Source organism: Ursus maritimus, unplaced genomic scaffold (assembly GCF_017311325.1).
Source record: "Ursus maritimus isolate PB19 unplaced genomic scaffold, ASM1731132v1 scaffold_6, whole genome shotgun sequence".
NCBI lineage: Eukaryota > Metazoa > Chordata > Mammalia > Carnivora > Ursidae > Ursus > Ursus maritimus.
The window spans coordinates 39,107,582-39,122,565 of NW_024426774.1; the positions used below are offsets into that span (position 1 = coordinate 39,107,582).

The following is a 14,984-nucleotide window of genomic DNA, read 5'->3' on the forward strand; positions in this document are numbered from 1 at the left end:
TATGGACATTCCAATTTTAATTGAACAGTCGCAGTGCCATGGAGAGCAGTATTACAGCTCCCCGGGGAACATCTGCCACACTTCTATCGCACACGTGTGCCAGCATTTCTATAGGAGAGGTTCCTAGAAGGAGGACACACATGTTTTCTGTGTGGATGGCTGCTAACAGACTGTGCATGTATGGAAACACACATTGTATTGATATATACAATAATGACTACACGGCAATCACAGAGAGACAGGGAGCTCAAAAAGAAGAAAGGACTTTCTAATAGTTAAAAATGTCCCACAGTAGAACAGAGCACCTGACTTGAGATAGCAAGCGTTCAAAAAGAAGAGCTTGGTATACCCTGGAGAAGCACTGGGAACCTCTCCAAGGTGGCAAGTCCCCCAGTGGTGGCTTATTTGGCCCTGAACCGTTCCAAATGTGAGCCTCAGAGAACAACAAAGGTTTTGCAGGACCCGTTCCGAAGCACACTGAGCCCGTCTCCTTATGTGTTTGCAGAGACCAGCCACAGGGCTCTGCTTGTCCTCTGTCGTAGATCGGGGCATGTCCATTGTATCCCCAGCTGCATTGGCCTGAGTTCTGCCAGGAGCCTCCATGGGTAGCCTCAGGACATAAACGAGTTTTTCCCAACAGGTAAGAAGTCCTGCGTCCCTGAAGATAGCAGGATTGGTCAGTTGCAAGCTTCACGCATAGCTGCTGTTTCATGTGGTTAAGGACAGAAATCTTGGCAGGATTCAAGGGAAGTAGGCTACTTAGCTCTAAGGTCTCTGGGGCCTTTGGTTCCTTTGGCCCCTGGTGACACGTGTAGCATGCTTTTCATGGTCTGTGGCTGGTCAGGCCAGCAGCGTGGTGCTAGGTCGTGGAGGGTGGGCTGATGGGTGCCACGCCCATGGTCACCATTTGGGATGTGTTTGTGCACATCGGTCCGTCTCTTACGTTGCTCTCAGGCAGCGGTGCGTCCTTGAACACATGCTCTCCTGTATTCTGGCTGCTGCAGCGCCCCCGCGAGGTGCTGAGCTCACCCACAGTGTGGCTGCCGTGGGCCGGGTGATGCTCTAACACAGACTGGCTGCTCTTGGCACCGCCTGTTTTTAATGGCAGGGGCCAGGTAGGGACTGTGATGGCCCGTCTCTCTCTGGAGTTTCCACCTCCGCCTAGACTCCCACTGGGTGTTCATGTATCCTCAACTGCCCTCTGTGACCTGTTGCCATCACACAACCTTTTGTTCTGTCCCACTTCCAACGGGCACCCCTTCAGGACCGCACCAAATCTTCCCCAAATGCAGCTCCACTTCCCGGAGCTGTGGGGGGTGGGGAGGAGCTGCTGCTGTTATTATTATTATAATTATAATGTCAGCACATCATGCTAATGACTTAGCTGACCCCCTCCGGGTGCTCAGAGGTCTAGTATTCTACCACCTCCGCCTCTTGTCCTCTTCCTGGTGCCTCTTGCTTGGTCCTCAGGTGAAAAGATAGACCGCGAGTGACCAGGATCTAAGTAAGGTATCTGCCGCCCGGGAATTTTTAAGAGAATTTGTTGTTCTGCATCAGCCCAGGTAGCTTGGCAAGATAGTCACGATACAGGAGGCATAATTCTTGGTACTTCCTGTGCACCCCAAAAGCCGGACTTGAGAATTTAGAACGTGGATTTCTCCTGAAATGACGTTTCAGGTGGTGGTTTCTAGGTTCGGCCACAGAGAGTTTTGTTTGCGTGAAAAGACTGTAGAAGCAATGCCATTTCAGAAGCTTGCCGGTCCCCCAGCCCACATCCTTCCTGGTGGGGGTAGGAGTCAGACTCCAGAAACTGTGCAGAGGGTCCGAGAGCGGAGCCAGGAGTTGACTTCAGGGCAGCGCCCACCAGCGGCTCCCTGGAGACGGTTCACATTTCAAAGATTCGTTTCTTCAGGTTCCTGAAGCTCTAACCCTGACTTAATTCCGTCGGTGACTCCCAGCCCTGCCGGCACAGGGAGTCGTCCGCGGGTGAACGTAGGTGGCGGTTCGTAAGGGGCGGTTGCACGCGCTCGTGGCGGTCTATGTGCGGCTGTTAGGATGCACGGAGCAGCCCTGGATGCACGTACGGACGGTTACCCAGGATTAAAAGAAATAAGCAAGCTCCAGAGCAATGGGTGGAGCCTGCCAAGTTTCATGTCAACAATGAAGCGGCGGATAGTGAGTTGCAATCTGTGGTTTGGAAAACACTGGCTTAGAAGGTTCCTGGGAAAACCAAGCCATCGGAGTAACTGGGGGAGAAGGCTTATCTGAGATCTCGGAGAAATGAACCTGAGTCCTTGTAGGATTGTCTGAAATCTTCACCTGTGGAATTCTGCCCGGATTTCTCCTTGGGGCCTGCCTGGGTCAGCCTGAGCCTAGAGCAGAGGTCCTGGTGATAAGGGAAGCAAAAACATTTTCATTTTTAGCCCAGAAGGCTGGCCTATAGCCTGCATAGTTGTTGTTTTTTTTTAAGATTTTATTTGTTTGGTCAGAAAGAGTATGAGCAGGGGGAGCGGCAGGCTCCCCGCTGAGCAAGGAGCCTGACACAGGGCTTGATCCCAGGACCCCGGGATCATGATCCCAGCCGAGGGCAGATGCTTAACGGACGGAGCCACCCAGGCGTCCCAGCCTGCATACTTTCAGTAAGGATCAAGTACGTGCTGGTTGCTACATTCATAAAGGGTCTCGTGACTGCCTGTAAATCTCACTGGTAGTTAATGTCGAACTGAATGATAGGCACCAGAGAAATCCTGCGGAAGTAGTCTTAGGAGTATAAGTTCGAAGAAGACATTTATGATCTCATACTCCCTGCACGTCTCCTTGCTCCCCGGGCACTAAGCATATAACCACCAGCTTCCTACAGCGGAAGAGCAGCTCCCTGTGCCCGCGGGTCCCGTCCCCATGCTTCTTAAATACACGTCCTAAGTCGCACTGTGCAGCATCTCAAGAGTTCCTTCTTGGCCGTTGTGCTCGACGATCCTGCCACACTAGGACAGCTTTGGATCGGGAGCAGTGGGGACACCTCTGGGGTGCCCTGGGGGCCTCTGCATCCAGCCTGCTTTCTCCCTGGAAAGGCTGGAGGAAACCTTCATTTTGTCCCTTCTTGCAGTCAGAAATTTCCCTTTTCCTTTTTTGTGATTTGCTCTAGTCAGTAATGTTATCTTAAGGATAAGGTTACGTCTCAGGCTGCATGGACTTCAGAAACCATGGAGGATAAGCCTGTTTGCCAAACCCTGGCTTTCTAGCCCAGGGTTGTTTGTCTTACGTCATAATGGATAGCTTCAGTATTCGTCCATGGAAAGGCATTTATTTGAGTGTTTCAAGGCCAAAGGAGCACAAACAGAAGAGCGGAGGAGATATCCCTACGTTTCTCTATCATGTGTCATTTGCCTATCTGTTGGCTTTTACACACCGAGACTGTCCCTGGAAAGATACACAAGACACTGGCCGCAGTGATTGTTTTTAGGGAGGGGGATTAGGGTACAGGAATAGAAGGGAGCTCTTTTCCTTCATGCTGTTTGAAATTTTTACCATATTCATATGAACTATTAAAAAAAGAAGTAAACTGAGACTGACATGTTTTGACTTGTGTCTCCAAATCCTTACATTGAAGTCCTAACCCTCAGGACCTGAGAATGTGACCTTATTTGGAAATCGGTCTTTATAGATGATTTAAGATGAGGTCATTGGGGGTGGGCACTAATCCAGCATGACCGTGTCCTTACACAAAGAAGAACTTTGGACGCAGACATACATGGGGTGTGTGCCATGTGGAGATTGGAGTTATGCAGCCACAAGCCAAGGAACGACCGGAAGCTAGGAGACAGACCTGGACCAGATCCTTCCCTAAATCCTTCAAAGGGAGCATGGCCCTGCCAGCACCTTGATTCTGGACTCTGGTCTCCAGAACTGTGAGACAATACATTTCTGTTGTTTAAGCTGCCCAGGGTGTGGTCCTTTGTTATGGCAGCCCCAGGAAACTAAGACAACATGTGAGAAAATGTCAGCAGAGTCTCCAAAGAAAGGGATTGACTCCTTTGCCCTGCCTTCCCTCCCTGGTCGCCTGCCTGGGCTCTCAGTTGGACAGGCTGCCGCTGTATGTGGGCTTTCTGGCTGCCCAGGAATAGCGCCAGATGAAATCCTGCAACGCCGGGAGGCTAGGTCAATGACAACGCTCCATCAGGATCAACTTCCTGGGACAGGCCCCTGTGCTCAACGTAACCGAACACAGTTGTTTCTGAGGAATTTGCCAAGCTGTGAGTCACTTCCTGACACCCCAGATTTGTCAGACTGGCTCAGACTTGGCCAGGCACAGCAAGGCGAGTGAATTGCCTAAGAGTGACCAACAATCATGAATCCTGTCAGGCCGTGGGGCCTTTCGAGGTGCCCCAGCAGGTCTCTGAGGAAGCTGGGTCTGGACCTCCATGGTTTCAGCTGGCCGAGTCTGGGGCTGTGTATTGTTTTTGTGTCTCTGTCTTGTGCTCCCTGACGCCTGCTCCGGGGCCTCGAGACTTGCTGCAGAGGACCAGGGGGTAGGTACCTCCTACAGCCGCGGAGGCAGACACAGAAGGCCCCCCGGGTTTGGCCCAAAGAAGGCCCCCCCAGCCATGCCTCAGGGCCCTGCTCCCAGTCGCATGGAGCTTGATCATCAAAAGTAAACGTAAGAAGCAAAGAAAAACATCCCAGCGAGGCTTTGGAAGCCTGTTGGGCAGGTGAAATGTCTTTAGGGTAAATGACATTTGACCACATCAAGAAGGGACTGAATAAACAAACGTCAGATTTAACCTGCCAGGCAGGCCACGCCGTCTTCTCCATTTTGCAGATCGGCCTGTCCAGTAGGACGGGTGGCTCAGTCTTCTCAGAATACCAAGAGCACCTTCAGAAAAGCATTTCAAAGTCAATGGAAACTCTTGGTGGAAGGTCTGCCAGCAAGTGATACCTGGGCTTGTCCCGAATGGCTTCGGGAGGCGAGCAGAGTCCATCAGCACGCTTTTGTGAGCCAAGCAGAGCTTGAGAACTTGGTTTGGATGAGACACTGAGAGAGAATGTGTGAGACCTTGGCCTGGGCCCGGCAGACCTGAGAGGGGCTTCATTCTGCCTCTCCCCCTCCTCTCCAAAGATCTGTTCCTCCAGCTAATCCAAAGAAGGCATTTAGCTGTACTCAGTGGTGGTGGTGGTGGGGTCCCGATTGTGTGGCTTTAGAACGCAGAGGCTCCTCTCTGTGGAAGCCTGAGTTTCCTCACTTAGACCGTAATTTGTGGACATGCACCTTGGTGTACCTGTCTGTCAGCTCATGTCATCAGTGGAGGGGTGGGGACAGGGCATGGCCCAGAAGGTCCAGGCCTGACAGAGAGGAAGAGGGATGTTTTGAGAGGAGAGGAGGGGATTTTACAGAGAGACCTGCCCCCACCGCCTTTGGTTAAGGCCTCAGGCCAGGGCCGGCCATTATCAGAGTGACCAAGGGAGACAGGGCCATGGGAGGAGAGCATACAGCAAACGTGTGCCTCCATGGCCTGTGGGAAGCAAGTCAACAAGCCCCCCTGCCTCTCTGCCCTCAGAATGAGGAGGATGTGTGACAGGAGAAAGTAAGGGGGTGGGGGCTGCGTAGGGTCATTTGCTGACTTGAGACATGTAATATGTTGTCTCCAGAGACTTGAAAACTTCCTGCTGAAGACCTCACAGAGTGCTCAGATGGACCCTGTGTGCTTTTCAGCTAATGGGGAGGGAACATTCCAGCCAGGCAGTATCTGTATACCGATTACTGGGGCAGCACGTGGAAGGGCAACTGTCAAAGGTGATATGTCTGCATCCGCACCTGGGGAGAGCAAGAGAGAAAGTGCCAGGGCATCTGCAATGTTGTCAGGAACCTCCTGGAGGGTGGCCAGCCCCAGTCCCACCTGGTGCCAGAATCCCACCACCCCGCCCCAGCTCTCCAGCGCTGTGGAGAATCCACTGTTTTGTAAAATTCTTTGAGGCTGGATTTTCCCAAAGGATATGTCTGTGCACCCTTCTCTTGTGATGTGTGCCTCAAATAAGCTTGGGAAACCTGGCACACTCTCCCTTTGGGAAGAGCCGCAGCTCACGTTAGTGTATCAGAGACTCTGAGAAACTTGTATAGATAAAACTGTTTGATTTTGTGTAGGCCTTGTTTCCTCCTTTTCCATAACTTCTACTAACCGTAACTTCTATTAACGTCCCACGGGCCCAGTGAATCCATTAGGCAGCAAACGCCACACTGAAGGTTAGAACAGACTCGTGGATGTGTGTATATTTTCCTGTCCAGCCCTTCGTGTAAGTGAAGCTGGCATCGGTATGTGCCTGTCTGTGTGTCCCCAGCTGCTCCCGCCTTTCCTCCCCAGCTTCTTCAGCTGTTCGTCTCAAGCCATGCTCTGGTCCCTTCACCTCCTGGCAACTCTCATGGGACAGCTCCAGGTGGTCTGTGTCCATCGTAAGGCGCTTTCTCCAGGGTGACCCACAAGGGGCCAACTTGGGCAGGACTGTCCTCCTTTTCTTTGAACACCACCCAGGGATTTGTGTTCCCGTTTTTAACAGCAGTGTCCATGTCCTTACACAACAAACCCAGAGGTGAGGCCATTGCCAACCTCGGACAAAAGAAATAAGATGGCCGCTAATGATTGCTGTGTCGGTGAACCTAAAAGGGCCCTGTGTTTTCTCCCCTTAGGTCATCTTTGCTTTGAACCAGACCCTCCTGCAGCAGGAGAGCCTTCGAGCAGGCCGCCTTCAGATCCCCTACACGACGGAGGATCTCATCAAACACTATAACTGTGGGGACCTCAGCTCCGTCATCTTCAGCCATGACAGCTCCCAGGTGAGGGCCCTTGTCCTCTGCCCAGCTCAGCGTGCATTTAAACACCGGAATAAAGACATTATAGGCTGACACCTGGACCTTCTGTGTACAAAGGATCGAGGTCATCAAGGGCTCCAAAAATAAAATTGGGCAGGTTTAGATGTTGAAGGAGACGCTGCAGCTAACAGCGGCGTTCTTTATGACACGGGCGAACGGAGGGGCGTTGATGAGAGTTAATTCTCGGATCCCAGGCAAAGGATGAAGCTTCAAGGGATCCAGCGGCAGGCCTCATGGCCGAGGGCGGCCTCCGGAGCAGGGGAGGGGTCCAAGTGCGAAAGCCCCCTGGCCGGCTTAGGCAGCACTTCTGCAAAATGATGGAACAGAACGTCAACTGCAGCTTAGCAGTGGCTTCTAGGAGCACGCGAGCACGATGGGTTGGGATGTGTCCATGGCCGAGCTGGTGCAGTGAGTGGCCCCTGGGACAGGTTTTACCTGTGGGCTGTCAAGGGGAAGGACGCTCAGAGGAGTGCAGCCTCCCTGCAGGGATATTTGTTACTCTTTTATCAACAAGCTTCCCAGGGGACAAAACCATGGCTTCCTCCCCTCCCCCCACGAAGACCGTGTGGCGGTGGCAAGTGCCGGCTGAGCTTCTGAGATGGGGCATGTGTTGTCTCCAGCACCAGCGTCTTCACACAGGAGGAGGGTGTGAGTGATGCTGGGGGTCTGCTAGATCTGGGGACCCTGTCGTAAGGAAATGTGAGGGAATATAAGAGGTGAACAAGGAATGGCAGCCTGGGGAGACGGACAAGAGAGGCTGGATCCAGCATCAGCCCAAGTGTCAAAAGGTATAATGAGCTCTCCGCAGAGTCTAGAGCTGGAGGAAGTAAAACCCAGGCAAAGCAAGCAAGGGGAAGGGAAACAAGGAATACACTAAAGAAGGAAGAGTAGAAGTTATGGTGAGGACAGTTCTTGTGGGCACTCCCGGTGGGTGCGGGGGGAGTGGGGAGAAAAGTCAAGGTCAGTTGGGACATTCAAATCTGCACTGGAAGGACAAGCTAATGTGGACAGGGGATTTGGAAGTTATATGGGCAAATGGGGAGGCTGGGGGGGCAGTCAGAGATAGGTGCCTTACGCATCCCTTTCCTGTGGCTCCTTCATACCTGTCCTGCTCACAGCGCCCCCACCGGTGGTGTGGGGGATTGGGGATGTGCCTGCCGAGGGGCCAGGTGGCCCCGGCTGGTCAGGTGGTGGGGTGCAGGTCGTAGGGCACGTTTGGCATTTGGAGGGAGAGCAGGATGGCGGTGGGAGGCTGCCCTGCACACCCTGGGCTGCCTGTGGGGAGGGACTGGTAGAAAGAAGGTGCTGTGCTGAAGAGAAGGGACTTGGGGAAATGGACAGAAGGATTGTACATAAACGACATGATTGTTAAAAAGACTGTATAGGAGAAGATGAAGGCTTTGGATTTGAAAATGAAAGAGTATCATTTCAAGGAAATAGTGAAAGGGGCTCTGTTGTCGGCGAAATGGGACTTGATGGTTACGTTACAGACTGAGGACTTTCAGAAGGTTTTCGAGTGGCTACTGCAAGTGGGAGAAGCAGCCCGAGTAGATATCCTGTTTTGTAACTGAGTAAACCCTGTAAATGGCTAACCTTGTTAAATCCCTGGGGAGAGGGGAGAGCACTCACCAAGGAGGAGGGGATCCAGATGGGGTGGGGAGACAGCTCGTGTGTCACCTCACCTGCAGCCGCTGCGCTGCAAGCCCCACGCCGGACCGTCACAGTTCCGGTGTAATGGCACCCTGTAAATACTGCACTTGGCTGACGTGTGTGCCAGAGCCAGGTGAATGGTGGCCAGGAGGGCAAAGAACACGGGAGAAAGCAAGAGGGAGACTTGGAATTGGAGAAGTAATTTAATGAACATGTACGGAATTTGGAACACCGTCGAATGGTTATAGGCATTCCATGTATTTGGTAGTAGAGTCATAATTATTAATTCTAAACTATGTATTTATGTAAAATTATTTTCCTACAGAAAGCATGTGTGAGTCCAACAAGTACAAACTCCGAATGTGCTAAGGTGAAGATACGGTCTCCGTACACAAACACGTGGCGCCAAGCACGCGCATTTACATAGAACAGAAGCACTGTCGGAAATAGCCCGAGAGTTCTTCAGGGCGCTTCATTTCCTATGTTTGCACTTGGGTTACAGAGAATGATATCCCAGTTCGAAAAAGCAGCCGCCGGGAGACCCCAGGAGTCGTGTGTCTGTCTTCCCCCTTCCCCCGACAGCAGCTTGACCTTCTAGGCTGGGTGGCTGGGTGCTCAAATGAAGCAACTTTGTTCATAACTCTGTTGCCCCTAATTTTTCTCTCTTTCTTTTGGCGGAGGTTCCCAATTTTATTAATGCCACGCTGCCACCTCAGGAGCGTGTCACTGCCCAGGAGATCGACAGCTACTTCCGCCAGGAGCTTCTCTACAAGCGGAATGAGAGAATGGGGAAGCGGGTGAAGGCCCTTTTGGAAGAGTTCCCCGACAAAGGCTTTTTCTTTGCCTTTGGAGCTGGTGAGTCGTAGGTCACCTCTGCTGGGACGCTGGGCTCTGATGCTCCTTCCACGAGGGGCGTGCTGAGGTGGGCGCCTGGTGGGAGGGGGGCTGAGTGGCAGCTTGCGAAGTGTCGCAAAGTGGCTCCGGCCCGAGTATCCAGCGTGGTTGGAACTGCGCTGGGCAGGCTGGTCCCTGTGACATCACCAGAGCTCTCTCTCCCCATGGTGCTTGTGACACACTCCCCTGAAACCTGGGAAGGTATCTCTCTCTCCTGAACTCAGCACTTAATCCCAACTTCTTTCTGGCCTCTTTCACTTTTTTAACTTCCCCTAAAATTTGTCATGTCTTCTGTCTCGTCTCTGACCGTGAGCCTCCCAGGTGGACGGCCTGGGGCTTTAGATTAGCTGTGGCCAACTGCTAACAGCGTACAGGGAAGCAGCCTGGGAAAATGATTTCCTTTTGTGGGGTTTTTGGAATAACATCTCTCCTCTTCTTAAGTGATTCTGTCACAGCTTCGCACCCTCCAGAATTAAAGGCAGAAATGCCAGAGGCCGGGGAGTGTGTAGTATTTATCAAGTCTTTCAGTTCATGACCTTGGGATGTCTTTCCATCTACTTGGTCTTCGTTAGTCCCTTTAACCCCTCCGTTTTCATTGTACATCTTGCATGTCACTTGTTAGACTTAGTACTAATTTATTTTTTATGCTTTTAAATGGAACTGGTTTCAGACATTTGCTAGACCATTTGCTGGCCTCGGCTTTCTCCTTTCAATTCTTCTACTAGCTCATAGACTTGGGCAAGCCGCCTCCCTCAGTTCTTCTCTCCAGTAAATTGGGGGTCTGGGGAGAAGCACTACCGGAGCGGCACAGTGAGAGGCCCCGTATAATTATCACCTGATCTCAAGATCGGGACAGGCGACAAGCCATCTGTAGGTCTCTCCCGTGTCCTGTTCCCACATCTCTAGGATGTGGCTTTATTACATCTGCAGAATCTTTTTTTTTCTTTCCCATATAAGATAACATTCACAGTTCTAGGGATTAGGATGCAGATGTATTTTGGAGGACCGTTTCCACAACATCTGAAAATCCATTAATGTCATACGCCACATTAGTAGACTAAAGGACAAGCACCACAGCGTGCTCTCAACAGGTGTAGAAGCCAGACTCGGCTGCTTTCCACTCCTGACGTCCAGCGGCGCATAGCGGGGCACTGGGTGCCGGGGGAAAGGCGGATGCTTTGAGATGACAGTGGCCTACCCTGTGGCGTGAGGCTGGGCAGCAGGTTGGCTGGCAGGCTGATCTGAGGCAGATCGTCGTGGGGCAGGCCCTCCAGATGGGGACCGTGCTGGGCAGATGGCCCAGGTGTGACTGCAGCATCTGGGCCGGCCTCGTTCTCCGGGCACAGCTCACCACACTGCGGCCGCGCAGGGGAGACGCCTCGCAGCCGCTGGGCATTTGGGGGTCGGGAGTGCCCCGGGTAGCCGCTAGTGCCAAGTTCTCTTCCCGGGGCTGCTTTCTCCACTGCATGAATCCAATTTCTCCTCTTGCCTTCTGAAGGTTGTGTGGACTGGAGGGAACCCCAGAAATTGCTCCTGACACTTAGCCCTAGTGGTTTAAAATTTTTAAAAAATCTGTGGCTAGCAAACTTTCAATTGCAGAGGGAGGATAACCCAAAACTAAAAACTCCAGAGTTTAAAAGCGAACAGCAACTTTTGCCATGGGGGTCTGGAGATAAAATTTAGAGATGAGAAATGGAGCTTGCTCTTGGAGTAGAGGAAAACTGAGTTAAACAGAATAGCTTGATTCTGTGAAGAGAAGGCATTGGAAATGGGGGCAGTTCATTCACAAATATTGTTTTTATTCCTAATTGGCTGAGAGTGTGGACTCTACTCTTGGAGTAGAGGAAAACTGAGTTAAACAGAATAGCTTGATTCTGTGAAGAGAAGGCATTGGAAATGGGGGCAGTTCATTCACTGGACAAATATTGTTTTTATTCCTAATTGGCTGAGAGTGTGGACTCCGGAGCCAGACCATTGGGGTTCGAGATGCCATCTGCTTCATCTTCTGTGCCTCTTCCTCACCTGTAAAATGGGGATAATAATATGCCTACCTCATAGGGTTGTTGGGGGTGGGGGTCAGGTGATGTGTACAGCACTGCACCTTGTAATGCTCGGTGACTGTTAGCTACTTTATTTTTGTGATCACTCCCTGCTGGGTGGGCTTGGTAGTGGCTGGGGGAGTGAGGGTCACAGCAGCACTCTGCAAGCCCAGGAGGCCCCCCCCCATCTAGGCATAATCTTTTATGTATGCATGTATGTATGGGGGTAGGGGAGGAGGGGAGGGGGAGGGAGAGGGACAAGCGGACTCCCTTGAGATCATGAACCAAAACCAAGAGTTGGATGCTTTACTGACTGAGCCACGCAGGCGCCCCGGGCATAACGTGTACAGGAGTTCACTACACTTCTGCACCGGGGCTAATCTGGGCCTTGCCAATGCCCCTTCCATCGAGCCGGTTGCCCCTCATCGATCTTGGGGTCATAGACTCTACAGTTGAACCCAGCAATGTAGTAGGGCCCAATACCTCCTGCCACAGGCACCGCTCTCAGGCTCCCCAGGCTCCCAGAAGCTGATCCAGGTTCACCCTGCTTCCTAGAGATGTGGGAACAGGACACGGGAGAGACCTACAGATTGCTTGTCGCCTGTCCTGCAGCGTGGATGTACCTTAATTTGCTGTCCCCGTCTCTGGTTATTGAATATTGAGGTGTCAGGATTGCACAGACTCTGCTGCTGCTTAGCGTGTGAAGTCCTGAAACTGTTTAATTTAAAGTGGAGATAATAACGATCCCTCTAAAGTTCCGTGCAATCGCATGATGGGCTGCTACAATGTAATGAGACATTCAGGACATTAAAGTGCCATACATTGTCACAGAGAGGGACATGTGAGCCTGGAGGATCGTGTTAGTTTTGAGCATCAGAACCTGAAAGGAGGGGCGCCTGGGGTGGCACAGTCAGTTAAGCATCTGATTCTTGATCTCAGCTCAGGTCTTGATTTCAGGGTCACGAGTTCGAGCCCTGTTTTGGGCTCCATGCTGGGCATGGAGCCACCTTCAAAAAAAAAAAAAAAAAAAAAAAAGAAAAAAGAGAACACCCTGAAAGGAAAGAAGGTTAACCCCAAGATCTACTTTTGGCCTTTAAAATGTTCATTTTAAGATGTCACTGTAAGCTTATCTGTTTGATCTTTGTTGTTTTTTTTATTAAAAGGGAAAAAGTGAAATAAAATTCAGGTTGAGGTATCCAGCTATGGTGGCTTCTGCTAAACGGAGGTTTTGACGGTGCATTTGTCATTGTGTGTCGGACAGAAGGGGGCGCGGGTCTCAGAGGTGGTTGGCTTGTATAAATGAGGAGAGTGGTCAGGACTGTTAACACTGCATTCAGAGGTGAAGGTCGAGACTTGGTGTCTATGCTGTCCCCTTACTGTGTGACTCTGGGCAGCTCACTGCGCCCTTCTGATCCTCGCGTCATCTCTGAAATGCTGCCTATCCCTCCCTGCCTGACGGCAGAAAGTCTTTGGAGCTCTCCTGCGTTGGGCAGAAGGGATGGAGCGTACCAGGGTTATTTCTTTGATCTGGGGTGTGCGTTTGGGGGTATGTTTAGTAATCATGGGAGCTGCCATGGTTCTGATCCTCTTCCTCCCCCCAGGTCATTTCATGGGCAACAACACGGTGCTTGATGTCCTGCGGCGCGAAGGCTATGAGGTAGAGCACGTCCCTGCTGGACGGCCCGTCAACAAGTAACCTTCCTGGGCTTCTATCCTGGTTGGGGAGCAGCTAGGGGGCCGAGACCCGCATGGGGCTGCCTGGGCACCAGGGTGGGCTCACCCCGGAAGGGCTCTGGAGGCCCCCAGCATGGCTGTTCCCACCTTCCCAGTCTGGCCGCTATGTGGACACTTGGCACCCGGCTCCGCTGGCAGCCTGTCGTGGGGCTCTGCCAGACGTGGGTTGGCTGGCCAGGCACTTTGGGCAACAGAAGCCATACTGGCCTTTTCCTCAGCAGTCTTGGGGCAGAGAAGAAGAAGAAGGGAAGACTGCTTCATGGTGCTGGGGGCCCTAGGAGGGGTGATTAGGCTTAATGCTCAGGGCCCTTCCAGTGGGCATCTGGGAGGTTTCAGGGAGGCAGATGCTGGAATCAGTCATAATGTCAGGTCAGAGGGGCTGAACATGAACAGGAACATGCCTGTGAGACCCATCTTAGGGGCAGGAGCCAAGCCCCTTCTCTTTCTCTGAGCTGCCCCCCCCCCCGCCCCCGGTCTGTCTGTTCATTTCACATTTTGATGGCCCTGTGGAACCTTCCTTCCCTTTCTGTACTAGTCAGCTTGGGCTGCCATCACATAATGCCAGTTTATTTTCTTACAGTTCTGGAGGCCAGAAGTCCAAAATCAAGGTGCTTGTAGGTTTGGTTTCCCCTGAGATCTCTCTCTCTGGCTTGCAGACGGCGGCCTTCTGTGCACACACGCAGTCACAGCGTGTCTCTGTGTTTAAATTTCCTCTTCTTATGAGGACACCGGTCAGATTGGATCCAGGCCCACCCTGACAGCTTCATTTTAACTTAATCACCTCTTTAAAGGCCCTGCCTATGAATACCGTCACATTCTGAGGAACTGGCTGTCAAGGCTTCAACATAGGAATTCCGCCCAGCACACTCCAGTCCTCGCCCCACTCCCTCCAGATCGCGGTCACCAGCGCCCCCTCCTGGCAGAGATCTCAGCGGTGGTGAGGAGAATGTGGGTCCCCTACTGCCGAGGTGGTAGAGAGAGGGTCAGCAGTGGTGTCCGCTTATGGCTGCCTTCCCCAGGTGCCCTCTCTCTCCCCAGAAGGCCCTCTTCAACTCATGTTTCAAGCCAGGGCCTCTCCCTAGCCCCTCACTCCAGAGGGTCCTCCCTCCCAGTCCAGTGCCCCCCCCCCCCCCCGGGGCCAGGATTCTGCCCGTCTCCCTCGGAGCAGGCAATCGTGGGTACACGCTGGGCCCGCCTCACCCGGCCTCCCTTCATACCTGCCTCCAGCGCGTCAGCAGTAACAGTCCTTCGATAGCGCTGCCACTCTACAGAAGCCCCCCCCTGAGACCCCTCATTCCTCACCTTCGTCACACCTCGGGCCACCTTTCTCGGGGTCCTTCCTCTCCTCCCCTGGTTCTCGCTCTCTGGTCCATTCTTTGCTTTCTGTGGGACGAATCTTGCAAGTGTCCCTTCCTCAGAGGGGAACCACCTTCAGTGGTTTCTTACTGTACTTTCCCAAAGTCCGGTTTCTGCGTGCTGATGTCTCAGCACCCAGACTCTACCGTTTTTCCAGCACAGGTCTGCTTCTTGCATCAGAAAACGTCCCCTCAGGGTCGCTGCCTGTCCAACCCCCACCCCCCCAGGGAAAATCCTGCCTCTCCTTCAGCCAGCTCTGCTGACGGCCCAAGTGTGGCTCTTTCTCTCCCTCCTGTTCCCCTTCAGCCCCGATGGAGAACCCAGCCCTTGGTGGTTCCCTGCTTGTTTGGGGGGCACTGTGGGTCTTTCCTCCCCTATTGGACTGTGTGCTCCTGAAAAGCAGGGTGGGCTGGGCCCCCTGGTCCCTTCTCAGCCCCCTGGCCCCCCCC

General features: G+C 52.6%; 1 protein-coding gene across 5 annotated transcripts in view; it reads left to right on the forward strand.

Annotated features, from left to right (window-relative positions):
- Positions 1-14,984, forward strand: part of TRABD2A (TraB domain containing 2A) — a 47,690-nt gene that overhangs the window by 27,537 nt on the left and 5,169 nt on the right. For 2 of the 5 annotated variants that reach the window (XM_040623255.1, XM_040623256.1), the window contains exons 3-5: positions 6,680-6,826; positions 9,193-9,367; positions 13,047-13,137. In XM_040623255.1, the coding sequence (XP_040479189.1) occupies positions 6,680-6,826; positions 9,193-9,367; positions 13,047-13,137 (413 nt within the window). Of the gene's footprint in view, positions 1-6,679; positions 6,827-9,192; positions 9,368-13,046; positions 13,138-13,970; positions 14,148-14,984 lie in introns of those variants that run through there. The other 3 variants (XM_040623259.1, XR_005832866.1, XM_040623257.1) reach the window with 3 other exon arrangements.